The 22939-nt window shown below is 42.1% G+C and overlaps 3 protein-coding genes and 2 pseudogenes across 4 annotated transcripts; 1 reads left to right on the top strand and 4 right to left on the bottom strand.

Annotated features, from left to right (window-relative positions):
• Window positions 1-1507: 1507 nt before the first annotated feature.
• LOC122826550 (zinc finger protein 77-like) lies at window positions 1508-10187 on the bottom strand. Of its 2 annotated transcripts, XM_044108557.1 has the most exons (6): window positions 9779-10187; window positions 9121-9407; window positions 8755-8906; window positions 8233-8300; window positions 7325-7477; window positions 1508-6681 (listed from the first exon to the last, which is right to left on the bottom strand). In XM_044108557.1, exons 2-6 carry the CDS (start codon window positions 9307-9309, stop codon window positions 6206-6208), a joined length of 1038 nt encoding a protein of 345 aa, XP_043964492.1. In that variant the 5' UTR covers window positions 9310-9407; window positions 9779-10187; the 3' UTR covers window positions 1508-6205. The 2 variants fall into 2 exon arrangements, with proteins under 2 accessions (XP_043964492.1, XP_043964493.1); XM_044108558.1 differs by lacking the exons at window positions 7325-7477; window positions 8233-8300; window positions 8755-8906; window positions 9121-9407 and having other exon boundaries at window positions 9779-10164.
• A 1193-nt stretch (window positions 10188-11380) lies between these two features.
• On the top strand, window positions 11381-14216 carry LOC122826323 (annotated as a pseudogene).
• Window positions 14217-15602: 1386 nt separating this feature from the next.
• On the bottom strand, window positions 15603-16056 carry LOC122826329 (histone H2B 1/2-like). The gene has a single exon (XM_044108042.1). It carries the CDS (start codon window positions 16027-16029, stop codon window positions 15655-15657), a length of 375 nt encoding a protein of 124 aa, XP_043963977.1. The 5' UTR covers window positions 16030-16056; the 3' UTR covers window positions 15603-15654.
• Window positions 16057-16347: 291 nt separating this feature from the next.
• On the bottom strand, window positions 16348-18266 carry LOC122826328 (annotated as a pseudogene).
• Window positions 18267-18871: 605 nt separating this feature from the next.
• Window positions 18872-19916, bottom strand: LOC122826326 (histone H2A-like). The gene has a single exon (XM_044108040.1). It carries the CDS (start codon window positions 19890-19892, stop codon window positions 19506-19508), a length of 387 nt encoding a protein of 128 aa, XP_043963975.1. The 5' UTR covers window positions 19893-19916; the 3' UTR covers window positions 18872-19505.
• Window positions 19917-22939: the final 3023 nt, after the last annotated feature.

The following is a 22939-nucleotide window of genomic DNA, read 5'->3' on the forward strand; positions in this document are numbered from 1 at the left end:
TCTTCTTTTTTGCAGAATTTCACTCCTCTTCCATCTACAGTGGCCGTAATGTGCCTTTGTAAAAATGAAACTGCAGGGGAAAAAACAGCAAGCATAAAATGCTGCAAAGTTGCTCCACAAAACCAAAGTCCTCCAGACCACTAGGGGCAGACGACCACAGAAGCGTCTGGGAACAGACCTCAGTAAAGACGGGATGTCAGAAAAAACTGAAGGGAGGAAGAAAAGGTATTTTATACTTCAAATATTTCTTCAAACTTGCAGCATTTTATAATATTAAAGTCTGAATGGACAAAGAAATGCGCAATGCTCTGATGAAAAGTTAAAAAGTTTCAGATGAAAATCATCTGGCAGAAAAAAGCTGATTGTATAAAAATAAACACAAAACAAAAATAAAGGTTGAAAATCAGGGAAGAGAATTAAAGGGCCCAATTAAAATAAATAAATACTCCCCTGTTTGAACTTTAATATTTCACTTTTACAGTGAAATATTCTTTGTTTTATTTTGTTTTATCGTGTTTCTGCTTTCAGTCTTTGCAGCTCATTAAATATAAGAATTTAATAAACATGAATGTTCATATTCACTTGGATCAGAAAGTCATTTTTACTCAATAGACTTTAAATCCCAGCTAAATGAAAGGATCAACTCTGCATATTTTTCTGGTTTTGTTTGAAGCAGAAAACAGAATTTAAGGATTTTGAAGAATAAAACACAAACATGTTTGTATTAAGGAACATAAAAACTAAAGAAGCTCAGCAGGTAGGAATATTTTAAAAAGCTAACCGGATCTGTTAAGGGCAACATTTCATCAAAAATCTCTCAATGAAAAACGTTTGACAGCTGCAATCATTTTTTTTTACAAATATTTTCCTCTCAGACCTGAAAAGATCTCATTTCCCAACCACAGATGGATCTGGGATGTAATAATCACTGCCAGCTGTGCTGCTAACAGGTCCTGATGCTGCACAGATATTTGATTTGCTCCTTAATGGACTTTAAGAATTGCTCAATTTCTTGCTTCCATAATTGCACAGAAGATGAACGCAGACCTGTTTGATCCGTTACCGATCGATTTTCCAATCACGGATCCTGTCAGAGGAATATAAATCAGAGATGGAGAAACTCCAGCTGCCTGAAGCTCTAAAAAACTGACTGTTGAACATTAATCATCATCTAACAGCTTGTCTTAAATATTCCTGCAATCTTTTTATTTAAATACAATTTTACTCTTTATTCTTATGTTCAGTTACGACTGAGTGCAGAGGGAAAAGTGGAGCCTCATTACATCACAAACCAGTAAATAATAGTTTAATAGCTCCAGATTATCATCCTGCCATTCAGCATCATTTAATTTACACCCCACTGCCTGTGCTTTTACACTCTTACTTTATTGCTCACTAGTGTCTGAAAACTATATTTGGCTTTAAAAATAGACACAAATGGCCAGAAAAGTGATTTTTAACATCGTATTTATTCCTGATCCAGTAGATCAGAACATGTAACTCCCTCACTGCATAAAAACACCGTCATGAAAACAAAACGATAGAGAAGATTTAATGACAACAATACAGAAATCATTTAAAAATATTAAGAAATAACTGGAGTCAGAAATAGTAACAGAACAAAAGTGGATCCAATTGGACGACTAGAGAAAGAGCAAAGGACAGAAACTGGCTCATAAATACTGAGGAGGGGATTAGTGGAACCGCAGACCTGGAAAAACCAAAACTGGAACTAAACAAAAGAAAAATACTAAAACATAAAACCCAGAACTCAAACTCTAATCAGCAACAGGGCAGTTCAAAGAGCTTTAAATCATAAAAACATGGAAACAAAATAAAACCAGGAAGCAGTCACCAACTGTGGCTGCGTGATTATAGCAGCTAATTTATTTCCTGTTGTAACCTGAGCAACAGGGAGGATGTTGAACATGAAGGTCCCAGGATGTGACTTTCTGCTGTTGGTCGTCCAGCAGGAGAGAGAAAGTCAACGACTTGATGCTCTGCTCAGTTTCCTTAGAAAGAAACTTTTTAATTACTTTGAATAATTAATTTAACTTACTGTACCATTTGATATATGAGAATAATTTAATCAAGTGTCTCAAGTTGGCATTTATTGTGAATTGGCGATAAATAAATTAACTGAATGACTGAACATCTGTCATGACAATAGAGAATAGATTCACAGAAGAAAATCTAAGTTTTAAATCTGATTGGAAATCAGAGTAGAGCTGGAGAGACATGTTGAATTCAGCAGCTGTGTTTCCATTACAAACATGAGCAAATCTTTATCTATATCCTGTTTATGTAAAAGAAAAATAAAACAACACAATTTCATAACTGCAATGTTTCCATACAAAAATTTAATTAAATTAAAATTACACTGGAGTCATTAATAATCCTGGTGCTGATGGAGGAAGCAGTTATGTGATACTTTTTGATGCAGCGTTTTGCTAAAAATATAGTCGGCCATTTTGCAGAGGGGTTATGGATTCAACTTGTTGGAATGATGTACAACTTTCTATGAACTGTGTGATGCTGGGAGCTCTGGTGGAGGCAGCTGATTCTCCCAAATACAAAAACAAACCATCATGTTCCTACCACTGCCTGTTGTCTTCTTTGTCATTTCTGCCAGTAGTAACATCCGGTTGTTGATCAGATGACTGGAGGGAAGCAAAAAAAAACGTTTCTGGAAACTGTTACATCTCATTCTAGTGCAAAATACTAAAGAAAAAACTTAAAAAATAAAATATATAAACTCAGCTGATCTCATTGTTTTTATTTTTTCTCCTTTTTTTATTTTTGTCTTTAGCTAACTCCAAACTGCAGGAAAAAGCATCCGAGTGGACCTGCAGCTGCTGAAAACATTTCATCGGACAGCTGTGAAACAAAGAGCAGGTGTAGAAATGACTGATGGGCGGACGGAGACTCATTGGCAGCCGTCACTTTGATGAATTACTGCGCTGCAGAAAACACGGTGCTCTCTGATTACAGCCGCTGCCTTTTACAGCCAGTATACAACACAGGATGAACTCTGCACTGTGTGCGGCTTGCTCCCTCAAATTGCCCTGCAGGGATTGCTAGCAGTGGATGTTGCCAGTTTAGTTTCGATGCTAATCCACCATCAGAGCCCCCAAAAATCCCTGTTTAGTATTCATCTGTGGGAATCTGCTCAAAGTCCTGCGCTGCCATTTGTTCATGTTTAACATGCTGGGTGACAGGAGTGAACATTTCCTCTGTCCTGAGGCTCCGTTTGTGACAAGATGCGCTGAATAATTTAAGGCGATAAAGGCCGCAATATGTTCTTTATGTAGTAAAAATGGGATTGTGGGTGTTTTATTTAATAAAACATAATGGAATCAGAGAGAAGGTTGGACCGAGTCGAAGAATGGAGCTGTTTTATCGCTAAAGTCGTTTCAAAGGAGCAGATTTTATAGCTTTAACTTGTCACTGTGTGTAAAAGATTATGTTTGGCTTGTGATTAAACTAGACTCTGGAGCTTCAGACTAAACAGCTCAAACGGTTTCAGATGCCTCCCTGAAAACCTGGAACAACGTGTAACAAAATACACTATTAGTCAAGGGAGAAAATCCTCCTCATTTTGGGGCGTCGGCAAAGTTACAGTGAAATGTAACGTAAAATATGGATTAAAAGGTTTTTCTACCACATTCAGCCTGCAGGGCCAAAAATGGCCAGTAATGCACATCAAACACGTTTTATTCTCAGTGTTATTGTAAATGTTGCTTAGATAAAAGTTTTGTTCAGTCTGACTGATCTAATCTCTGCTACTCCTTTACAAACATTTATTTGTAATTCTAGACTTTTCCAAGATTGGGGGGTCCGGGCCCCCGACCCCCTGAGATTTACGCCTCTGCTGTTAGCCTTATGAACTAAAGTTATAAATTACTGAACATGCTACAATTATAGGTTTAATATCATTCATTTTTGATCCGATGTGACACCGATTTTCCCCGACACCAGCAGTTTACATCAACTGTCTGAAAATTACAGCACTTCTCCTGTTAGCGGCACTAATGCTAATCCGCAAAATGGCGGCAGCAAAAGTTGTAAAAAAACCCACCAAATTCTGTTGAATTCATTTAAAAAACTAAACTACTAATTTATCTAATAAAAACTAAATATTTAAATTAGCAAACACACTAAAACTAGTAAAGGTTTAACAAAAAAAATTCACAACAAACCAAAGTATCATGAAAAACCCAAAACTATTGTAACCCAATTTAAAGGTAAAAATGAACTTGATGAAGGTCGAGAGCGACAGAAAGTGCATTTAGAGTCGGACTGGTTGCAAACTTTAACTGAATCATAAATCAAAATGTGACACAAAGCAACTCGAACCCTGACAACATATTTCTCCAGAAAACTAAAAATAGAAGAAATTCAGGTTCAGCCACAGAAGATGAACGTTTAAAAACCTCGGAGAATTTTCTTTTAGGATCCAGAAAGTTTCCACGTCAGTTTGGGAGGCAGCATGTCGACTGGAGCCATCCGTCATCATGAAGGTCCAATCTGCATCCTGTGGCCACGAGTCAAAGGCAGAGACTGAAAGAACCAGATCAGGGAGAGAAGAGGCAGAACGGCGTCCTGATGCGGCCAGGCAGTCGGTCATCTGAACGGTTCAGACTGAAGCTGCTGCTCCTCTGCACTGACATGAACTAGATAATGAGGATGGAGCATCACGTCTGAACTCCTTCAAAGTGGAACATTTAAGATACGAGATGCTGCTGCCCTGAAATTCAGGTTTGGCTCGTTTAAAAATGTCTTTTTCATTCATCAGATGCTAAGAAAGTCCACAGAATGTTTTTTAAAAAGTCTCCAGCATCATCAGCTTTTCAGCTAATTGTGGGACATCCGTTGTTCTGTCTTTGGTCTGATTATTGTTAAATGATGAACTTTGACCTCTTTGTCTGGATTCTACCAAACCTTTATCATCTGCATTTATGTTGTATTTTTACCTTGTATTTAACAAATTTTGATTTCATAACCAAACTGAATTATACAGACAAACTGCAGCCTTACTCAAGAATCTAGAGCTTTAAGGCTGTAAGTGAGCAAAAATATGAGACAGTCGCCCTCTTGTGGCCAAAGTACAGAATGATAAAAACAAATCAGAAAATCTCAAACTGTTTGTGTTCTCCGTTTTAATGTTTACATCTGGATTCAATTATTATTTCTTGGTTTTCACCTAGTATTGCCTGTTCAGCAGATTTAGCCAACTTTCCTTTAGTTTTTGACATTTTTGAGTAACAAACAGCTGAACTAATAAACTAAAGCAAATTCAGTGGAAATTTAGTAGAATTACTGTCTGCAAATTTAAGCAATAAATGCATTAAATTAAACTCCATCTGAGTAAGAAGAAAACAAACTGATCATTGATCTGCATCAATATGCAGGAAGTAGATTCCTGTAACTCCCAAAGTCAGGGTAATGAATTAAAAGAAATAATTTCAAATAAAACATATAAGACATATTTGTCCTCCTGGATAACTTCAGTAAAAAACATTTTAATTAATTACATACGAATATAAACTTCAACAAGAAGCTGGATAAACAAAGGAAACTACACAAAAATCTTAGGAAAACCCGAAACGGTTCATTAAATCTGGGACAGAATCTCGTTATTAGAGGATTATTCTGTTAATGATTCTTTATAAACCCAGTAAAGATTTACTTCCAGGTTATAAAGCATCAGATCAGCCGTTTTACTGGTGGTGAAAACAAAGAAACATATTTTTGGCCCAAAGTTTCAGTTTGGGATCCAAACCTTCTCAACAAAGCGACCGCAGTTTGTCTATGGCTGCGATGTCTCACCTGTGTGAGTTTTGGTGTGAGCTCTCAGTTCGGTGCCACTGATGAACTTTTTCCCACACGTGTCGCAGTCGAAGGGTTTCTCCCCAGTGTGCCTCCTCACATGATCCTTCATCTGGTGCAGGCGGATGAATCTCTTCCCGCAGTGCTCGCAGGCGTGAGGTTTGTCACCCGAGTGCGCCCTCCGGTGGCACAGCAGGGTGTTGCTATGTTTGAACTTCTCACCGCAGATTTTGCAGGAGTGCGGTTTCTCGTCCGTGTGGATGGTCATGTGCCTCCTGAAAGCTGACGGGTCGGCGACGCTTTTTCCACAGACGTTGCAGAGGTACAGCTTCTTGTCGCCGTGGGTTCTCATGTGGAGTTTAAGATGGTCGCTTCATCATAACGTTTTCCCGCATGTCTTGCAAGTGTGCGGCTTCGTCCCGGCGTGGGTTCTCATGTGGACTTCCAAAGACACATGGAGCCGGAAGATTTGTCCACAGCTTTTGCAGGAAAGCGGCTTCCTGGCCGTGTGAGTCCTCATGTGGCGATCCAAGCTCAGCTCCGTCAGAGCCTGGCCACAAATGTCGCAGAAGCTCGCCTTCGCCCTGCAGAGGTTCTTCTTGCTGGAGGCGTCGGGTTTCACAGACTCTGGAGCAGACTGACTCTCCACACGCTTCAGCTGTACCTGCTCTCCCTGTTTGCTGGTGCAGGGCTCTTCCTGGTCTTCCTCCTTAATGGGTGTTGCCTCTGGATAATCCTCCTCCTCTTTTTTAATCTTCTCATCAGAAGTGAAACTCCTCTCCTCGTTAGAAAGCTGCTCATCGGGCACAAACTTCTCTTCTTCTTCTTTAATGTCACGTTGTTGCTGGAGGTCTAAAATAAGAGACAAGAGAGTTCAGTCATTCAATTATCTTCAAAGATGATTGTGGACAGTGACGCTGTGGGCAGGAAGGATTTCCAGTAGCAGTCGGTCTTGCATTGATTGTGAGGAGGCCTCTGACTGAAGACTGTTGCTGTACAACAGCCTCGTGACCATCGTGACACGCTAACAGCTCAACATCCAGACAGCAGAGACAATACTCGGACCCCTGAGAGTCAGAACCTATGAGTGCCTAATATTTTAATATTTCACACCATGGGGGGGATTCTGTTTTTAATTCTGTTCCATCCATAATAATTAATGTTGTAGGGAAATGAGCTTTGAAGTCTTTTGGCATGTTGTCTATTATAGTTTGTCTGTGGGGTAGAAACAGTGCTCAGCTTCAGCTACATGATGTCAATCCAAGTGTTAAATACTCCACCAGCTGAGACCAACGTTTTGTTTCTGCACAGTCAGAAAAATCCCATTTTCTGTTGACATTTCTCTAATATCATTTCCGTTTCCATCAGAACTCAAAGTCTCCGTCTTTAGCAAGAGAAATGTAAACAGTGACAAGAAAGGCTCTAATGTAAGTCCTGTATAATTTACACAGATTTTTTCTCCCATTCCTCTCAGATTCAGAAACAGTATCAATACCAAACTGTTTTCCTTTCTGCTCCTGCTGTTCGGCCGTCTTCTCTTTCTGTAGCTCGGTTTCTAAATGTTCCACTTTTGCTTGTAAGCGACTGATTTCTGTTTTTGCCATTTCCAACTCTGCAGTCAGTGCCAGCATATCCAGCGGCGAAATCCCTGAAACCAAAACAAAAAAATGACATAAATATTAATATTTGACGATAATGCTGTTTTGTTTCAGACAAGGAACTTGAAGGCAGATGAAACAGCGGTCATGCAACAGTGTGGCAACACCTGCGTCACAAATTACCCGCCAGTGGATCTTCCAGAAAGATATAAAGCGTTGAAAGACCTTAATATTTGTAAAGATCTTCTGGAACTTGAAGCTCGAACCAGAGATCAGAGGAAATGTTCAAGGAAAAAAAAGACTTTCAGCATCAAATTTCCACTGAGTCATGGTCAGGAAAGCAAAGGTCACAGACAAGATTTTAGAGTCAATTTTTGAAGCTAAATCAGTTTCAACCTTTTCACTGCATAAGAAATGAGCCCTTAATGAAATCTAAATATTTACAGACTCATCAGGTCATTGTGGTCAGTAATCAATTTCCCTTCTAAGGTGCTTCATCTGACAGCAAAGTATGTGATGGTTTCCGGTCAGGTATAATAGAAATAAAATGTCTGCATGCTGCCCAACTTTTGCTTAGAAATGCAACCCAGTGGCTCAGCTGAAGACACACATGCACTATTCCTCAGTTCAAGGTCAACTTATGATCACAGGATGTGATTTTATTGTTTTCACCCAGAAGAATCTACATGTAGAAAGAATGTGGCACCACTTATGTCATCCATGTTAGACGTTTTAGCTGCTCTCTCTCCAGGTCATGCTAACATGTAGGCAATCAACATTGAAGGAATTGGTTATGTTTACTTACACCGTTCATCTGTTTGCACCTCTATCCCTTTGTCTGCATCGTTGTTCACGGCAGCATCGTAGGTAACCCTGTAAATAATTCAGAACATTCACTGTGATCTGGATCAGGGTGTCAAACTCCAGTCCTCAAGGGCTGCAGTCCTGCAACCTGTAGATGAGCCTCTGTTGCAACACCTGAATAGAATAATGAGGTCATTAAGGCTGAGAACTGATCTACAGCAGGAGGAGGAAATGAAACCATTTCATTCCAAAGTTTTGTACCTGTGGTTCATCTAAAACCTGCAGGGCAGCGACTGAGGACTGCAGTTTGACACCTGTGAACTAGATGGTGTCTCTGTAAATAATTGAAACAAAAGTGATTCTGTTTCTATTCGTGCATCATGTACTGCATGTGATGCAAGATGAAATTGATACTAGATGTTCATATGTTTGTGGAAAATGTGAATTGTGACACATGATAAATAATAAAATAACTTTGAACCAGAACTGTGTTATAGGTGTGTATGTAGCTGTGAGTACTTACAAGCTCTCTGCTCCAATCCGAGGTCTCTTGTCTGGCCTACTTTCACTTTCTGATGCTCTTTTTCCTGCAGGCCTTGCTTTATGCACTCGGACTCCGTCTGCTGGTGTTGGATAAGGATGGGGCGCTGTTGGCCCAACCCCGCCGACAAAATGCTAATAAATAAATAAATAGTAATATATATTTATGATAGATACTGAAACAGTTGGTGAAACAGTAATCCACTCAATTAAATCTACATGTTCCCTTCATCAGACTACAAAATGCACAACACTACTGAAGGTGGAAAGCAGAGTTTCAAATGGATGAACAATCACTCAAAATATCCACATTCACTAAACAGAAAGAAAGCAAAACAATAATACTTACACCAGCACACACTCCTTTGTTCTTGTTGATCCGATGAAGGTTGAGCTGCTCATGCGGTCGAGCACAAGCTTTGATCCAAACAAGGCATTCTGCTTCTGATTTTGGAAATCTGTGAATTTTACCACCACAGATACGATCAGGATACCGGACATCACCAGTACAGCTGCCCCACTGGCAGTGGAGAACCATTCTGTTTCGATTGTTGATGCGAAACTTTCTGCAGGTCTGCTAGTCCGGCACCGCAGGAAGCGTGTGTTTGTGAGACGACCACGCACGTGGTAGCCGCGCTAAAAGTAGAACAGGCATCAGCCAATGAAACGCGGCCCCTCTGGTAAGCTACATTAGCATGCTGCTGTTTTTGTTATGCTAATTCATTGTAGCTAGCGCTAGCGGTGCTGCTGAGGCCTTTTAGTGTGAAGCTGGTTTTTCTGACAGTTTTTATTCTGATGCAGTTTAGACATTAGTCTGATGTTTTCCTGAGGATGTCCTAAAACGCACACCGTAGTCCTCAGCAACTCCCCTAGCCAGGTTAACATGTGAGGAGGGATTGTAGAGAAATATGAAGGAGAAGGTGAGAACCGATGATCTCAGCCCCGAAACCAACTAAATTCTGGTTTCAGTTGATCAGCCGAGAACAGATCTGACATATTTTCCCTACCTGCTCTGTGCGCATCAAACTCGGACTTCATGACATCGATCATCTTCTGCTGAAGGCGGCTCTGCTCCTCACACCGAACCACGGTGTCTTCACACGCAGAAAGCACTTCCTCCCCGGCCGCCGCCAGCCGCCGCGTCAGAAACTCCCTGAAGCCGCGAAGAGCCGCCATTTCTACTGCAAAGGACGCAAAACAAAACGCAAAGCTAAGCTAACTGTCTGCAGATGAGCTAACAGCAGCTCCAAACCAATGTTGGATTGTTTCTCTGTCGTTTCTACGGCTTCCTCTTCTGCTGAATAGTGAACCTCATGGCGCACTACCGCCACCAACTGGTGAGGAGGGCTTTTGTCTTTGTCAGGTCAGTTCGGGCGCTGCAAAAATAATGCCTGAAAAAAACTGATTTGTTTGGTAATTGAATTGAAAAAAAAACAAAAAAAAAACTGAAAAATGCACAGTGGAGCAGTTGGTAGCACTGTTGCCTTGCAGCAAGAAGGTCCTGGGTTCGATTCCCGGCCCGGGGTCTTTTCATGGTGGGTTCTCTCCGGGTTCTCCGGGTTCCTCTCACAGTCCAAAAACATGACTGTCAGGTTTGTTTCTGTCAGGTTGGTTTCTCTAAATTGTGTGAATGGTTGTTTGTCTTGTCTGTCTCTGTGTTGCCCTGCGACAGACTGGCGACCTGTCCAGGTGACCCCGCCTCTCGCCCGGAATTGGAGAGGCAGCAGCAACCCTCCTGACCCCATGAGGGACCAGAGTGAACAGAAAATGGATGGATGGAAAATAGGAAAAAGTTTATGTGATGATCAATGTCACACGGACTGATATAATGTAATGTTTATATCAGATTATTTTGATTATTCTGGCATAATAGAGACAAAAAAAATGACCAAAAATGAGATATCAAAAATGAAGACGGCACAAAATTCCTGTAAAAATGAATAGAAAAAAATATATATATATATATTGATCCACAGAATGAACAGTTGTAAAACAGACAGTCACAAAGGGCACATGGTAAAGACGACAAATATAAAATATGAAACATTTATTGATCCCAAAGGAAAAGTAAGTTTTGTTGTAACTTATATAATTCAAGGCTCTTAAATATTTCTTTTGTAAATGTTGATGGTTATGGGCAGGAAAGATCTCCTGTAGCAGTAACTGTATTTCCATCAATGCAGTTACAGGACAGCAAAATCGTCTCAAGTTGATTTATTTGTTTCTTGAAATGAAAAATGAAAGAAAAAATATTGGTTAATCTCACAGAGACTGATATAGTTGAATGTTAATTTATGTTCCTTTAGATTATTCTGGCATGCCCAAAATTTATATATCCACAATTAGAAAAGCAAATAATTCTTTTACTCTAGTAAAGTGACATATATATTTATTTTAAGCATCACCTCCACAGTCGTCCCCAGAACAGAAAAGCATCATTTATTGACTTGCTGATCCGTTTCTAGTGTCTGCTTCTGATGAACACCAAATACTGGAAATAAACAGAGAAGTAGCAGCAACAGTGAAGCATGGTGGTGGCAGCATCATGCTGTGGAAATGCCTTTGAATGGGCGCGGACCTGCAAGGTTTCTGGAGGTGAAGAGACGTTGATGCAGAACCACTTTAGCAAATCCTGTAAAGAAACTGTTAGAACGACGGAGGAGATTTATGAAGACATCGACTCCGACCATCAGAGAGCCGCAGAAATAAGTTCACAGACAAGCAGGTAGATATTCTGGAGAGGCCAAAACAACACAGAGGCCAAAGTTTGAGACGCAAGAGAAATATGTTCAACGTGTTGACGGATTTTGTGTAAAACACCAAACTATGCTGTCCATATTTACACATAGAAAATCAGCTGAAAGGATGAAATGCAGCAGAATGTGAATGTAAAAGAAAAGTTACTAACTAAACATGAGCTTTAAAAAAAATCCAGCTTAAGCAGAATGTAAGAAAAACGCACAAAGTTTTAGTTTTAAACATTAAACGATGAAAGAAACATAATAAAAATCTATAAATGAAAAAAACCTGTGTGCAATATAAGAAAAACCCAAACTGTGGGAGAATCAATCAAAATTCTGACATAAAAATGACCAATTTCCCCCAAATGTTGTTGAATTAGAGATGGACTGTTTGGCTTTAGTGAGTGAAGGTGATGGATCAAAAGCTAAGCAGTGAGATTACTCAGTTGTTTTTATTTGTTATTTAGGAAGAGCAAAGAGTGATTAATTAGATTTGTGAATCAGAAAGTGGTTTGAGTCCGCAGTCGGTGCTCCGTGTTGACCAAATGTGTGAAGGAAGAGAGGAGTGCTCGGGAGAAAGGAGCCCTGACCGGCTTATTCACCGACAGGGTCCGTGTGTTTACTGCCAGCAAAAACCTCCCCCGTACCGATCCGACAAATGGCACTAGCGCGACATTTTCACCTGTATTCTGCCCCAACATGCCTCTGCTAACGGAAATGAGCCATTTATAGTTTATGTGCAGCGATTTTATGTATTTTGGGAGACGAAATGTGTAGAAAACCCGGCGCTCGCTGCTCCAAATCACAGCGTGTGTGACAGGTCTGCAGGGTCCTGGGAGGAAAAGAGAAAGTGCTGTGAACCAAACCAGAGGTTAGTGTTGAGACAGGAGGGTTTTCTTCCGCTTATCTTAAGATTTACGTGCCAAGAGTTGAATTATTTTGCGATTTTGAGCGCAAAACGAAGCGGAGAAAACACAAGTGTGGCCATGTTTGAGGCAGCAGCGGAGCGCGCGGGCTGAGTTGTCTCTTCACGGTTCTCATGGATGTTATAAGTGCCGCCTCCTGCTCGGAGCCGGACACGTTGAGAGGAAGATTGAGTGAGAAAGATGGCAGAAGAAGCTCCAGCAGCGGTGAAAGCCCCGGCGAAAGAAGAAGAAGTCGGCCGCCCGGGCCAAGAAGGACGGACCCAGCCTGTCCAAGCTGATCGTGGCCGCCGTGGCCGACTCGAAGGAGCGCAAGGGAGTTTCCCTGGCGGCGCTGAAGAAGGTGCTGGCCGGGAAGGGCGTGGATGTGGCCAAGGCCAACAAGCGCATCAACACGGCCGTCACCAAGCTGGTGACCGGAGGAACCCTGAGCCAGACGAAAGGCACCGGGGCCTCGGGCTCGTTCAAGCTCGCCAAGAAGGAGCCCAAAGCGGCCAAGCCGGCCAAGAAGGTGGTGAAGAAGAAGGCTCCGGCCAAGGCCAAGAAGCCCGCCGCCAAGAAGGCCAGCACCCCCAAGAAACCCGCCGCCAAGAAAGCGGCTGCAGCGGCCAAGAAGTCCCCGAAGAAGGCCCCGGCCAAGAAAGCCGCCGCGGCCGCCAAAAAGGTGCCCAAGAAGAGCCCCAAGAAGGCCGCCGCCGCCGCCAAGAAGCCGAAGGCCGCCAAGAAGCCCGCGGCCAAGAAAGCGCCAGCCAAAAAGCCCGCAGCCAAGAAGGCCAAGAAGTAAACATCTCTGCCCCCCAACACTGCTTCATGCACCAAAGGCTCTTTTCAGAGCCACCACATGCACGCGTTAAGGCATCGTTCCTCACTCGGTAGAGTTGCTCTGCTGCGCTCGGAACAACGTCGGGTACAAGTAGCAACGTTAAGACACACGGAACAAACGTGGAACGATGTTAAATATAAGTAACAATGTTGCATTGCTCTGACATTGTTACATATTAGTAGCAAATGTGGAACATTCCTCACCGGGTCCAACTAGTTACAACGTTACATTTCACTCTTTATCGCAGCTCAACTAGTTCCACTAGTTCAACTAGTTGGATTTTTACCTACAAACTATTTTACTGTTGATTGCAAAATATCCATCTGCTTTCATTCAGCCGACACAGAAACATGCACGATGAAGTTATGATTCTGCCCATGCATCAGGACCACAGGAAACATTTCCATTCCGATATCATACTGAATTATTTCTTCACTTTTTTTTTAATTATTATTATTATTTTTTAGGAGAAGCACGTAAAGTGCTGAAATAGTCAGTTTACCGAGCATGTCTTCCTTCCTATGTATTTCTTAGACTGTTAGCCGGAACACTGAACCTTTTGAAATGAAAAGAACTGATTTCATGTTCACAGACGTGAATCTGGGTCCGTTTGGCTGAGAGTGTGCACATATATAATCGTTGTTTGACTGCTGAGCGCTGCAGTTAAAGAGCAAAGCGTTTTGTAACAAGGATCCGTCCGTAGACAAAGTCCAACTTTCTTTTCCCTGAAACTGTAAACGCCTCCTCTTTTGTTCGTTAGATTTCTATCGCGCTTTACTTCGAAAATTCAAATCTCACCAATAGCCGAGTCCGCCGCGTCTCGCTACGTCAGCAATGGGAGCCAATCAGAAGCTCCCTCGCGCCCCCCAGCCTGCTTATAAAGCCCCGCCGCCCGACTGGAGAATTCATCCGTTCACCGTGTCAAACGAGAAGCAGGAAAGCGAGTTAGCGCGATGGCCCGAACCAAGCAGACCGCCCGTAAGTCCACCGGAGGGAAGGCCCCCAGGAAGCAGCTGGCCACCAAGGCCGCCCGTAAGAGCGCCCCGGCTACCGGCGGAGTGAAGAAGCCTCACCGCTACAGGCCCGGTACCGTGGCTCTGCGGGAGATCCGCCGCTACCAGAAGTCCACCGAGCTGCTCATCCGCAAGCTGCCCTTCCAGCGCCTGGTGCGAGAGATCGCCCAGGACTTCAAGACCGACCTGCGCTTCCAGAGCTCCGCCGTCATGGCTCTGCAGGAGGCCAGCGAGGCCTACCTGGTCGGCCTCTTCGAGGACACCAACCTGTGCGCAATTCACGCCAAGAGGGTCACCATCATGCCCAAAGACATCCAGCTGGCCCGCCGCATCCGCGGAGAGAGAGCTTAAACACGCACACGGCCTCCACACTGAACCAACGGCTCTTTTAAGAGCCACCGACACTCCGACAAGGACGAGCTTCCTGCTTTCTACTGAAAACATTCCGCCAAACCTGTCTGAACACACACACACACACACACACACACACACTAAAATCACTCACTTAAACACATTCAGACACTTCAGTCAAACATTTACCTGAACATACCTGGAAGGGGAAACCAGACTCCTCTGTACTGAACTACAACACGAAGCGCTGCGCTCAATTACTGCCACCTGCTGGCGGTGTTGCACAATCACTGCTGTTAAAATGCAGCAATTTTCCACTCACACCGAGGAAATAAAACCTTCATTCATTCTGCAGGATAACAGACTTGATTTAACTGCCTTAATCAGCTTCTTACGTCACACGCTTCACGGACACAAACCCGCCCACTTTGAAAATCTGCATTTAATCTTTAGAAACAAACTGAATAAGGCAAGGAAGACTTAACTGAAACCTTGCAAATATCAAACACACCAAGTTGCAGCATTTCCAGGGCTAAATGATGTTAAACCTGGACTGAAACACTGGCTCCCCGTGCATGGACATCAACTGTTTTAACACGAAAATAGGAGCTCTGCAGAAACGCTGGTTTCATGACCATTATCAAAATCTGCCTGGCCCTTAATTCACAGAAGAGGTGAACAAATGCAAACTGGATCAAAACCTGGAGATCTTTCACTTAGGGTGGATTTCAAAAGCTCCAATATCTAAGCAACGACAGAAAGAAATAAACACTGACAGAGTTTAACGCCACTGGAGTCAGAAAGCTCTCCAGGTTAAAATCTGATGTCTAGAAATTCCTCTGTTTGCTTTCAGAAAACCTGCTGTCCACATAAAGTAGGGCAAACAGAAACGGATTAAACCTTTTATTTTACAGATGTGAGCTGAAACGAAGTCAACACGAGTAACGGCTCTGATCACACAGGACTTTCTCCCAGGTCCATTTGAGTGGCCCTTAAAAGGGCCTTTGTTGTGGTTGATGCTAAGCGGCAGCTTCACTTGGAGCTGGTGTACTTGGTGACCGCCTTGGTGCCCTCGGACACGGCGTGCTTGGCCAGCTCTCCGGGCAGCAGGAGGCGCACGGCCGTCTGGATCTCCCTGGAGGTGATGGTGGAGCGCTTGTTGTAGTGAGCCAGGCGGGACGCCTCGGAGGCGATGCGCTCGAAGATGTCGTTAACGAACGAGTTCATGATGCTCATGGCCTTGGACGAGATGCCGGTATCGGGGTGGACCTGCTTCAGCACCTTATACACGTAGATGGCGTAGCTCTCCTTCCTGGTCTTTCTCTTCTTCTTGCCTCCTTTGCCGGCCGTCTTGGTCACGGCTTTCTTGGAGCCCTTCTTGGGCGCAGACTTGGCGGGTTCGGGCATCCTCACGGCTTCCTGGGAAACAGCGAATGATGTGCGCAGGCGCAGGGCCGCTTCTTATACAGGCTGCACGCTAATCTCACTGTGCCGTCGCCTCGATCTCATTGGCTCGGCTCATCACGCGGCTGTTTTCTTTATTGAATGATCTGTTGCTTCCATAATTATTTTGCAAATTTCTAAACTGACAACATTTATATCCATTGTCATATCTACTTTCTCTAAGTTTATTTGACTCAAGTACCTCAATTTAATCCAGTCTGCTTTATTAAAATTCAGTTTTTTATTTACCTTTAAATTCTTATTTAAATTTAATCCTACTTTAACTACAATGGGATAATGATCACTACCTATTGTTGTATTTTTATCAATGAACCACTCACAAATACCAGCTAAAACATTTGAAACAATTGTTAAATCAATAACTGATTCCATCCCTGTTCTTACATTGATTCTTGTTCCTCTCCCATCATTAATACATACAAGATTTTTCATTTCCAGTAATTCTTCTATGACTTTTCCATTTTTATCATTACATTTACCCCACAATGTACTATTTGCATTAAAATCCCCACACCAAATTACTTTCCCTTCCAAATATGCAGTTAACTCCTCCATTATTTCGCTTATTGGCATTCTCGCTTGTCTGTGATGTAAAACAGAACAGACGGAAGCCGAAATGTCCCGTTTAAACGTCCCCGGATGACGACATCTGAAAGCTCTCGGTGTCTTCCTACAGTCCCGGTTTCCTCTTGCTGATGGCTCAACGGTTGGCTTTGATGTGATCACAACAGGACAGATGAAACAGCAAAAAGCTCATAGAGACAGTGACATGGTGAATTAAAGTCAGAAAGTGAAATATAAAACGTTCACTGGCTATTCCAAGACTTTACAAATGATCTCCAGCACCTCTGGTCCGAAACTTAAACGCTTTTAGCGTGTCTTCAAATAGGCATAATGCAATATAAGACGCATAAACTAATGCTGGAGCTATTTATCCTTTATTTCTTTACCCAATTGAATTTTGTTAGTTAATTCTTAAATTTATATTTTTTGTATTATTTACAGGGTTTATTTGCTGATTAATAATTGTTGATTCTATTTATCTTTTGTTTTCTTATTTTTCTTATTTATCTTTTCGGAGTCAGACAGGGAGTCCCGTGGGTCGGTCCACTCGCTGTAAGCGTAGGGGCCTGGGGTAAAGGACCGGCAGGCGTTTGGGTTTGGGGCCTGTGGTTTTTACCAGAGCAAGAGAGAGGCAGGCAGGAGAACAGAGGACAGTTTGAACGTTGTAATTGTTTGCTGAAAAGGAAAATAAAAGCAGCCAAGACAGTCAACAAGTTTGGACATGAAACGTCTTTAGCCTGCGTGAAGAATCTTGGCCCCAGTGCCTCGGGGTGGCTGAAGGAACTTTTATTGGATGTTTGGTTTGACAAACAATCGCCACCACAACTAAACTACATCTGAGGCACGGAAACACATCGGAGGACGAACCTACACATGTGGTTCCGTTTGTTCAGGTCCAGATATAAAGCTAATCTAGATTCTGTAGACAGCTGGTTGTAATGACGTCAGGTGAGTTTATTGAACACGTTTATGGCAGAAAGTTGGAAAAGGCTCCAGGAGGCCGAGCAGGCAGAGACAGAGAATCCAAAACCTACGATGTCAGAATAATCTACTTAGAAAACAAATGAGCAGTGAGTGTGGAGTTGGTCGGTGTTGCAGTTTCAGCACATTTTCAGGAGTTCTTAATGGACCACGGTGAAGTGCAGGAAGCGTGTCTTGAGAAGTGTGGGTGGCTCTTAAAAGAGCCGTTGGTTGTTGGGTTCGGGTGGGATCGGATTCAGCCTCCGAAGCCGTACAGGGTGCGGCCCTGCCTCTTCAGGGCGTACACCACGTCCATGGCGGTCACCGTCTTCCTCTTGGCGTGCTCCGTGTACGTCACGGCGTCACGGATCACGTTCTCTAAGAACACCTTGAGCACGCCGCGGGTCTCCTCGTAGATCAGGCCGGAGATACGCTTGACTCCGCCGCGGCGAGCCAGGCGGCGGATGGCGGGCTTGGTGATGCCCTGGATGTTATCGCGGAGGACTTTACGGTGCCGCTTGGCGCCGCCCTTCCCGAGTCCCTTGCCTCCCTTTCCACGGCCACTCATGATTCTCTCGCTGTGCGTCGACGACGGACGATACACTGACTGCGGAAGGCTGAGCGTCCGGATTTAAATACATGTCGCGGACCTAAGTGAAGACAGTCGGCCAGACGCGTTTCTACTTCCGCCTCAAGTTGCCAACGAGCAGCGGACACATTTCCGCTCACAGAGCTGGACCGTAAAATAAAACTCCGTCAAACTAGGAAGTGCTGGAGTTCAAATGTCTCAAAGGTTCCTCGTCACTTCATGTGGAAATAAAAAGATCAACAAAGCAAAAATTTATTTGACCGCAATAAATCCCAATCGTCTGTTTTCACATTTTTTCTCATGAATCAAACAACAGTTACAACCTTCTCAAAAATTATTAGGAATTGTCCAGTAAAATTACTGTATTATTTGAACTTTGAAGAAGCAAACTGGTGGCTATTTCTTGAAATCAGCAAACATGTTGAGAATAAACTAATGGTGCCATATCTTAGACCAGGGGTGTCAAACTCCAGTCCTCAAGGGCCGCTGTCCTGCAACTTTTAGATGTGCTTCTGCTGCGCCACACCTGAATAGAATAATTAGGTCATTAGAAAGGCTCTGGAGAGCTTATCTACACAAGGAGGAGGTAATTAAGCCATTACATGCCACTGGCATGTGATGTACCACAAATACACTGGTTTTGTACCTGTGGCACATCTAAAACTGCAGGACACCGGCCCTTGAGGACTGGAGTTTGACACCTGTGTCTTAGACTATGAAATGTGAATTTCTAACGCTCAGACTGGCATTTTGGGATTCCTCTCCACTCATCTTCCTCAGGTTTGTTTTTGTTCAAGCAAAAACTTGACAAGCAGCGGGTTCTTTAACGCTGCTTCAAGAGCCACTACAGGGATCTGGCCATGTTGCCAGTCTGGATGTTGCCAGACTGATTGCTCAAGAATCAGAGCAACCGGAAGCGGAGTTGTGACCGAAGGCTTGTTGGATTGGTGTGTGATTCCCTCTCAGGCTGCAGAGTTGTCCAGTCCAGAGGCTTTTTCACCATTTGGTTTTAGATGAGCAAAGCATCCTTCATTTGTTTATTAGAAACCCCCCAGCCCCCCCCAAAAAAAAAATCCCACAAATCTTTCATCTGCAACTGCAACATTTGAGCTTTATATGTGAAGCCTGTAGCATTTCACGTTCATCCCCTTTTTAAAGTTAATCACCCCTCTCTCTCTCTCTCTCTGGTGTTTGATTCGTAACATACTTTATGTCATTGAAGTGAACTTTAGAAACTCTGGCTCTACAGACAGAAGTGGGTGGCTCTTAAAAGAGCCGTTGGGGTCGTCGCTCGGGCTGCCGACGTCTACTTGGCCTTGGCCGGCTTCTCGGTCTTCTTGGGCAGCAGGACAGCCTGGATGTTGGGCAGGACGCCTCCCTGAGCGATGGTCACGCCGCCCAGCAGCTTGTTGAGCTCCTCGTCGTTGCGGACAGCCAGCTGCAGGTGGCGGGGGATGATCCTGGTCTTCTTGTTGTCGCGGGCGGCGTTCCCGGCCAACTCCAGGATCTCGGCGGTCAGGTACTCCAGAACCGCAGCCAGGTACACCGGAGCTCCGGCACCGACGCGCTCGGCGTAGTTCCCCTTACGCAGCAGCCTGTGGACACGGCCCACGGGGAACTGGAGGCCCGCACGGGACGAGCGGGTCTTGGCCTTAGCGCGGGCTTTGCCACCGGTCTTTCCGCGTCCAGACATCTCGTTTCGGTCAAATGCACTTTCGCTCTCACCAAACAAGAGGGAAGAATGCCTCAGACAGGAGCGTCGGGGATTTATACCTGCCATCTCTTCACTGATTGGTCGCACATCAGCGCTAACGTAGTCCTCCAATCAGAACAGTGCGCGTCAAGTTCTCACAGTAGACACAACACTTCCGCTCACCGCCGGATGGGGCCTACAAAATAAAACACCGAAGCCCGGCGGCCCAAGTGACCTTTTAAGAGCGCAAGAAGGTTGAGATAAAAGAACATTTGCATACATTATTCTGTATCTGTCGCGTCAGCACTTTGCGGATACTTACTGACAGACAAATAATTAAACAAAATTTGTTTTGACTAAGACGGCTTCAGGCTGACAAGTCAACCATGATCTAATTTTATGGATCATTTCTGGAATCTGTGCTGAACATTTTTATCCCCTGTTGTTTAGGAAATCTTAGTGTTGGTCAAAAAATGCACTAAGCAGAGTAATACGTGTGTACTTAACAATATCTTGGGATTTGAACCATGCACACTTACAGAACTGATTAATAAAGAGGAAACATAAAGACATTCTGACAGGTTTACAAGCTGATTTCCAGTTCCAGTCCTCAGGATGAAAAAGAATAACAGCTACAAACCTTTCTCTGTTCCTAAAGCAACTGCTCCTGTTTATGCAGGGCAATGCAACCAGGGGAATCGTTACCATTTCTGTAAGTTTCACTTTTATTTGTTTCATTAACTGAAAGATTTGTTTTCAAAAGATCTCCTTTCCTTAATGTCTTTTAAGCACAAAAATACATCAAACCAGAACAAAGACCATTCAGACATGTCGGTGTCACATGACCGACCCGCCGTCTGTTACAGAAACCGCTGCTCAACCCTTCACTGGGAGACGCTGTCTGTCTGATGCCTGACTGTGGAAAAAACCTTCCAGAATAAGGCCACTAGGTGGCAGCATTGTATCGGAAGTCGCACTGCAGCGTTTATTTAAAAAAAAAAAAAAATTATTTCAAAACAAATAACATTAACATACATGAAAATCTGAATATTCTAAAAAAAAATAAAATAAAAAAAAAGAAGTAATCACAGATATTGACAGTCTTAAGGTTTTACAATCATAAAACTCGACTGAATGAAGTAAAAAAAAGAAGCCAAAGTTAAATAAATATAGCTATACATAAATTGGTAAAAAAAATTTTGTTGTTTTATTTTCTTAAAAGTGCCAAATATTTATTCAAATACATATAATAAAGGGTGTATTACAGCAAAATAAAAATAAAAGGAACAAATATAAAGGGATCAGCTTGTGAGATAAACTTTGCTAGGATTAGAATTAGATTTAAATATATTCATCTAAAGAAAAGGTTGAATTGTTTACAGTATTTATAAATTTTGATGAAATAATGTTTTTACCAATTCTTTCTGTAAGGAGGTTTTGAAATTCAGACCAAAATATTACAGAATGAGAAAACTCTACAAATCCAACATTTTCACTCTCACACTGACAAGAAGAGCAGCTGTAGAGACACATTATCTTTAACTGGATTATATCGATGTAGAATCTTAAACAAATATTATTTGACCCTATTAGTAATTATATATTTATGAGGCAATAAAACGATTTCACTCCATAGTTTTTGTTAAATTAATCCACCTGTTTGTAAATTGTTGTTGCATTAATTTGTTCTTTTGATAGAAACAGAGTCATGGAGGTTCAGTTCGTTTTCATGTTTTATGCTGAAGAATGTAAACTATGATGAACAGATTTAATGACCAATTCATATTCTTTTTGAGATATTTCTATGTTATTATTGTTCATAAAATGCTCACATCACCATTACTATTGATTAACTGGTTTATTAATATTATTATCAACCCAGTTATGAAGAAACAATCATTTATTTTTATGTATTATATAAACAATGTTCCCTGTGATGCAATAATGAGGACAGGATGTGTTTCTATAGAAAACACATTTGCAAATTTGCATTTGCAAATGCAAATTATTTACATTTGCTGATCAAATGTAAATAATTTGACTGGAAGTTTTCCAACTGAAAACTGATAATACAATAAAACATTTGGAGCGGCTAATTTACTGAACCGAAGATTTGGGAAAATATTCCACATGGAATTTAGATTGTTTAGAAATCTCTTAATCCAATTAATGTTTAATATTTGATTAAAGACAATAAATATAAAAACATCTAAACCGCCTTCAGCTGAAGAGTTTGAGACCATTACAGTGTTTCTGTACAGATATTTAAAAAAAACACAGTTCAGTTGTTTCCATATTGCTTCTACATTTTGTAGAGTGTCCATCTGTTTTTTTATATTGACTTGCTTTGTATGTTTTACAGAACTACAGGGTTCCTAGTTGATCTTTATTATTGATTTTATTTTGTCAGGAACCAGAACAGGAGCCTGGCCTGTTTTACACAGACCAAAGGAGCGATCAGGTGAAGGTTTTTTCCACAGTCAGGCATCAGACAGACAGCGTCTCCCAGTGAAAAAACCTTCACCTGACCTTCACCGCAGTTAAAGATAATGTGTCTCTACAGCTGCTCTTCTTGTCAGTGTGAGAGTGAAAATGTTGGATTTGTAGAGTTTTCTCATTCTGTAATATTTTGGTCTGAATTTCAAAACCTCCTTACAGAAAGAATTGGTAAAAACATTATTTCATCAAAATTTATAAATACTGTAAACAATTCAACCTTTTCTTTAGATGAATATATTTAAATCTAATTCTAATCCTAGCAAAGTTTATCTCACAAGCTGATCCCTTTATATTTGTTCCTTTTATTTTTATTTTGCTGTAATACACCCTTTATTATATGTATTTGAATAAATATTTGGCACTTTTAAGAAAATAAAACAACAAAATTTTTTTTACCAATTTATGTATAGCTATATTTATTTAACTTTGGCTTCTTTTTTTTACTTCATTCAGTCGAGTTTTATGATTGTAAAACCTTAAGACTGTCAATATCTGTGATTACTTCTTTTTTTTTATTTTATTTTTTTTTAGAATATTCAGATTTTCAT

This window comes from Gambusia affinis, linkage group LG23 (genome assembly GCF_019740435.1).
Source record: "Gambusia affinis linkage group LG23, SWU_Gaff_1.0, whole genome shotgun sequence".
Taxonomy (NCBI): domain Eukaryota; kingdom Metazoa; phylum Chordata; class Actinopteri; order Cyprinodontiformes; family Poeciliidae; genus Gambusia; species Gambusia affinis.

Coding starts and splice junctions, on each gene's coding strand:
- LOC122826550 (XM_044108557.1), bottom strand. CDS start 9,309: ATGGTTCTCCACTGCCAGTGGGGCAGCTGTACTGGTGATGTCCGGTAT. Junction 8,301..8,754: donor CGGATTGGAGCAGAGAGCTT/GTAAGTACTCAC, acceptor AATTATTTACAG/GGTTACCTACGATGCTGCCG. Junction 7,478..8,232: donor GGTGCAAACAGATGAACGGT/GTAAGTAAACAT, acceptor TTTTGGTTTCAG/GGATTTCGCCGCTGGATATG.
- LOC122826329 (XM_044108042.1), bottom strand. CDS start 16,029: ATGCCCGAACCCGCCAAGTCTGCGCCCAAGAAGGGCTCCAAGAAAGCC.
- LOC122826326 (XM_044108040.1), bottom strand. CDS start 19,892: ATGTCTGGACGCGGAAAGACCGGTGGCAAAGCCCGCGCTAAGGCCAAG.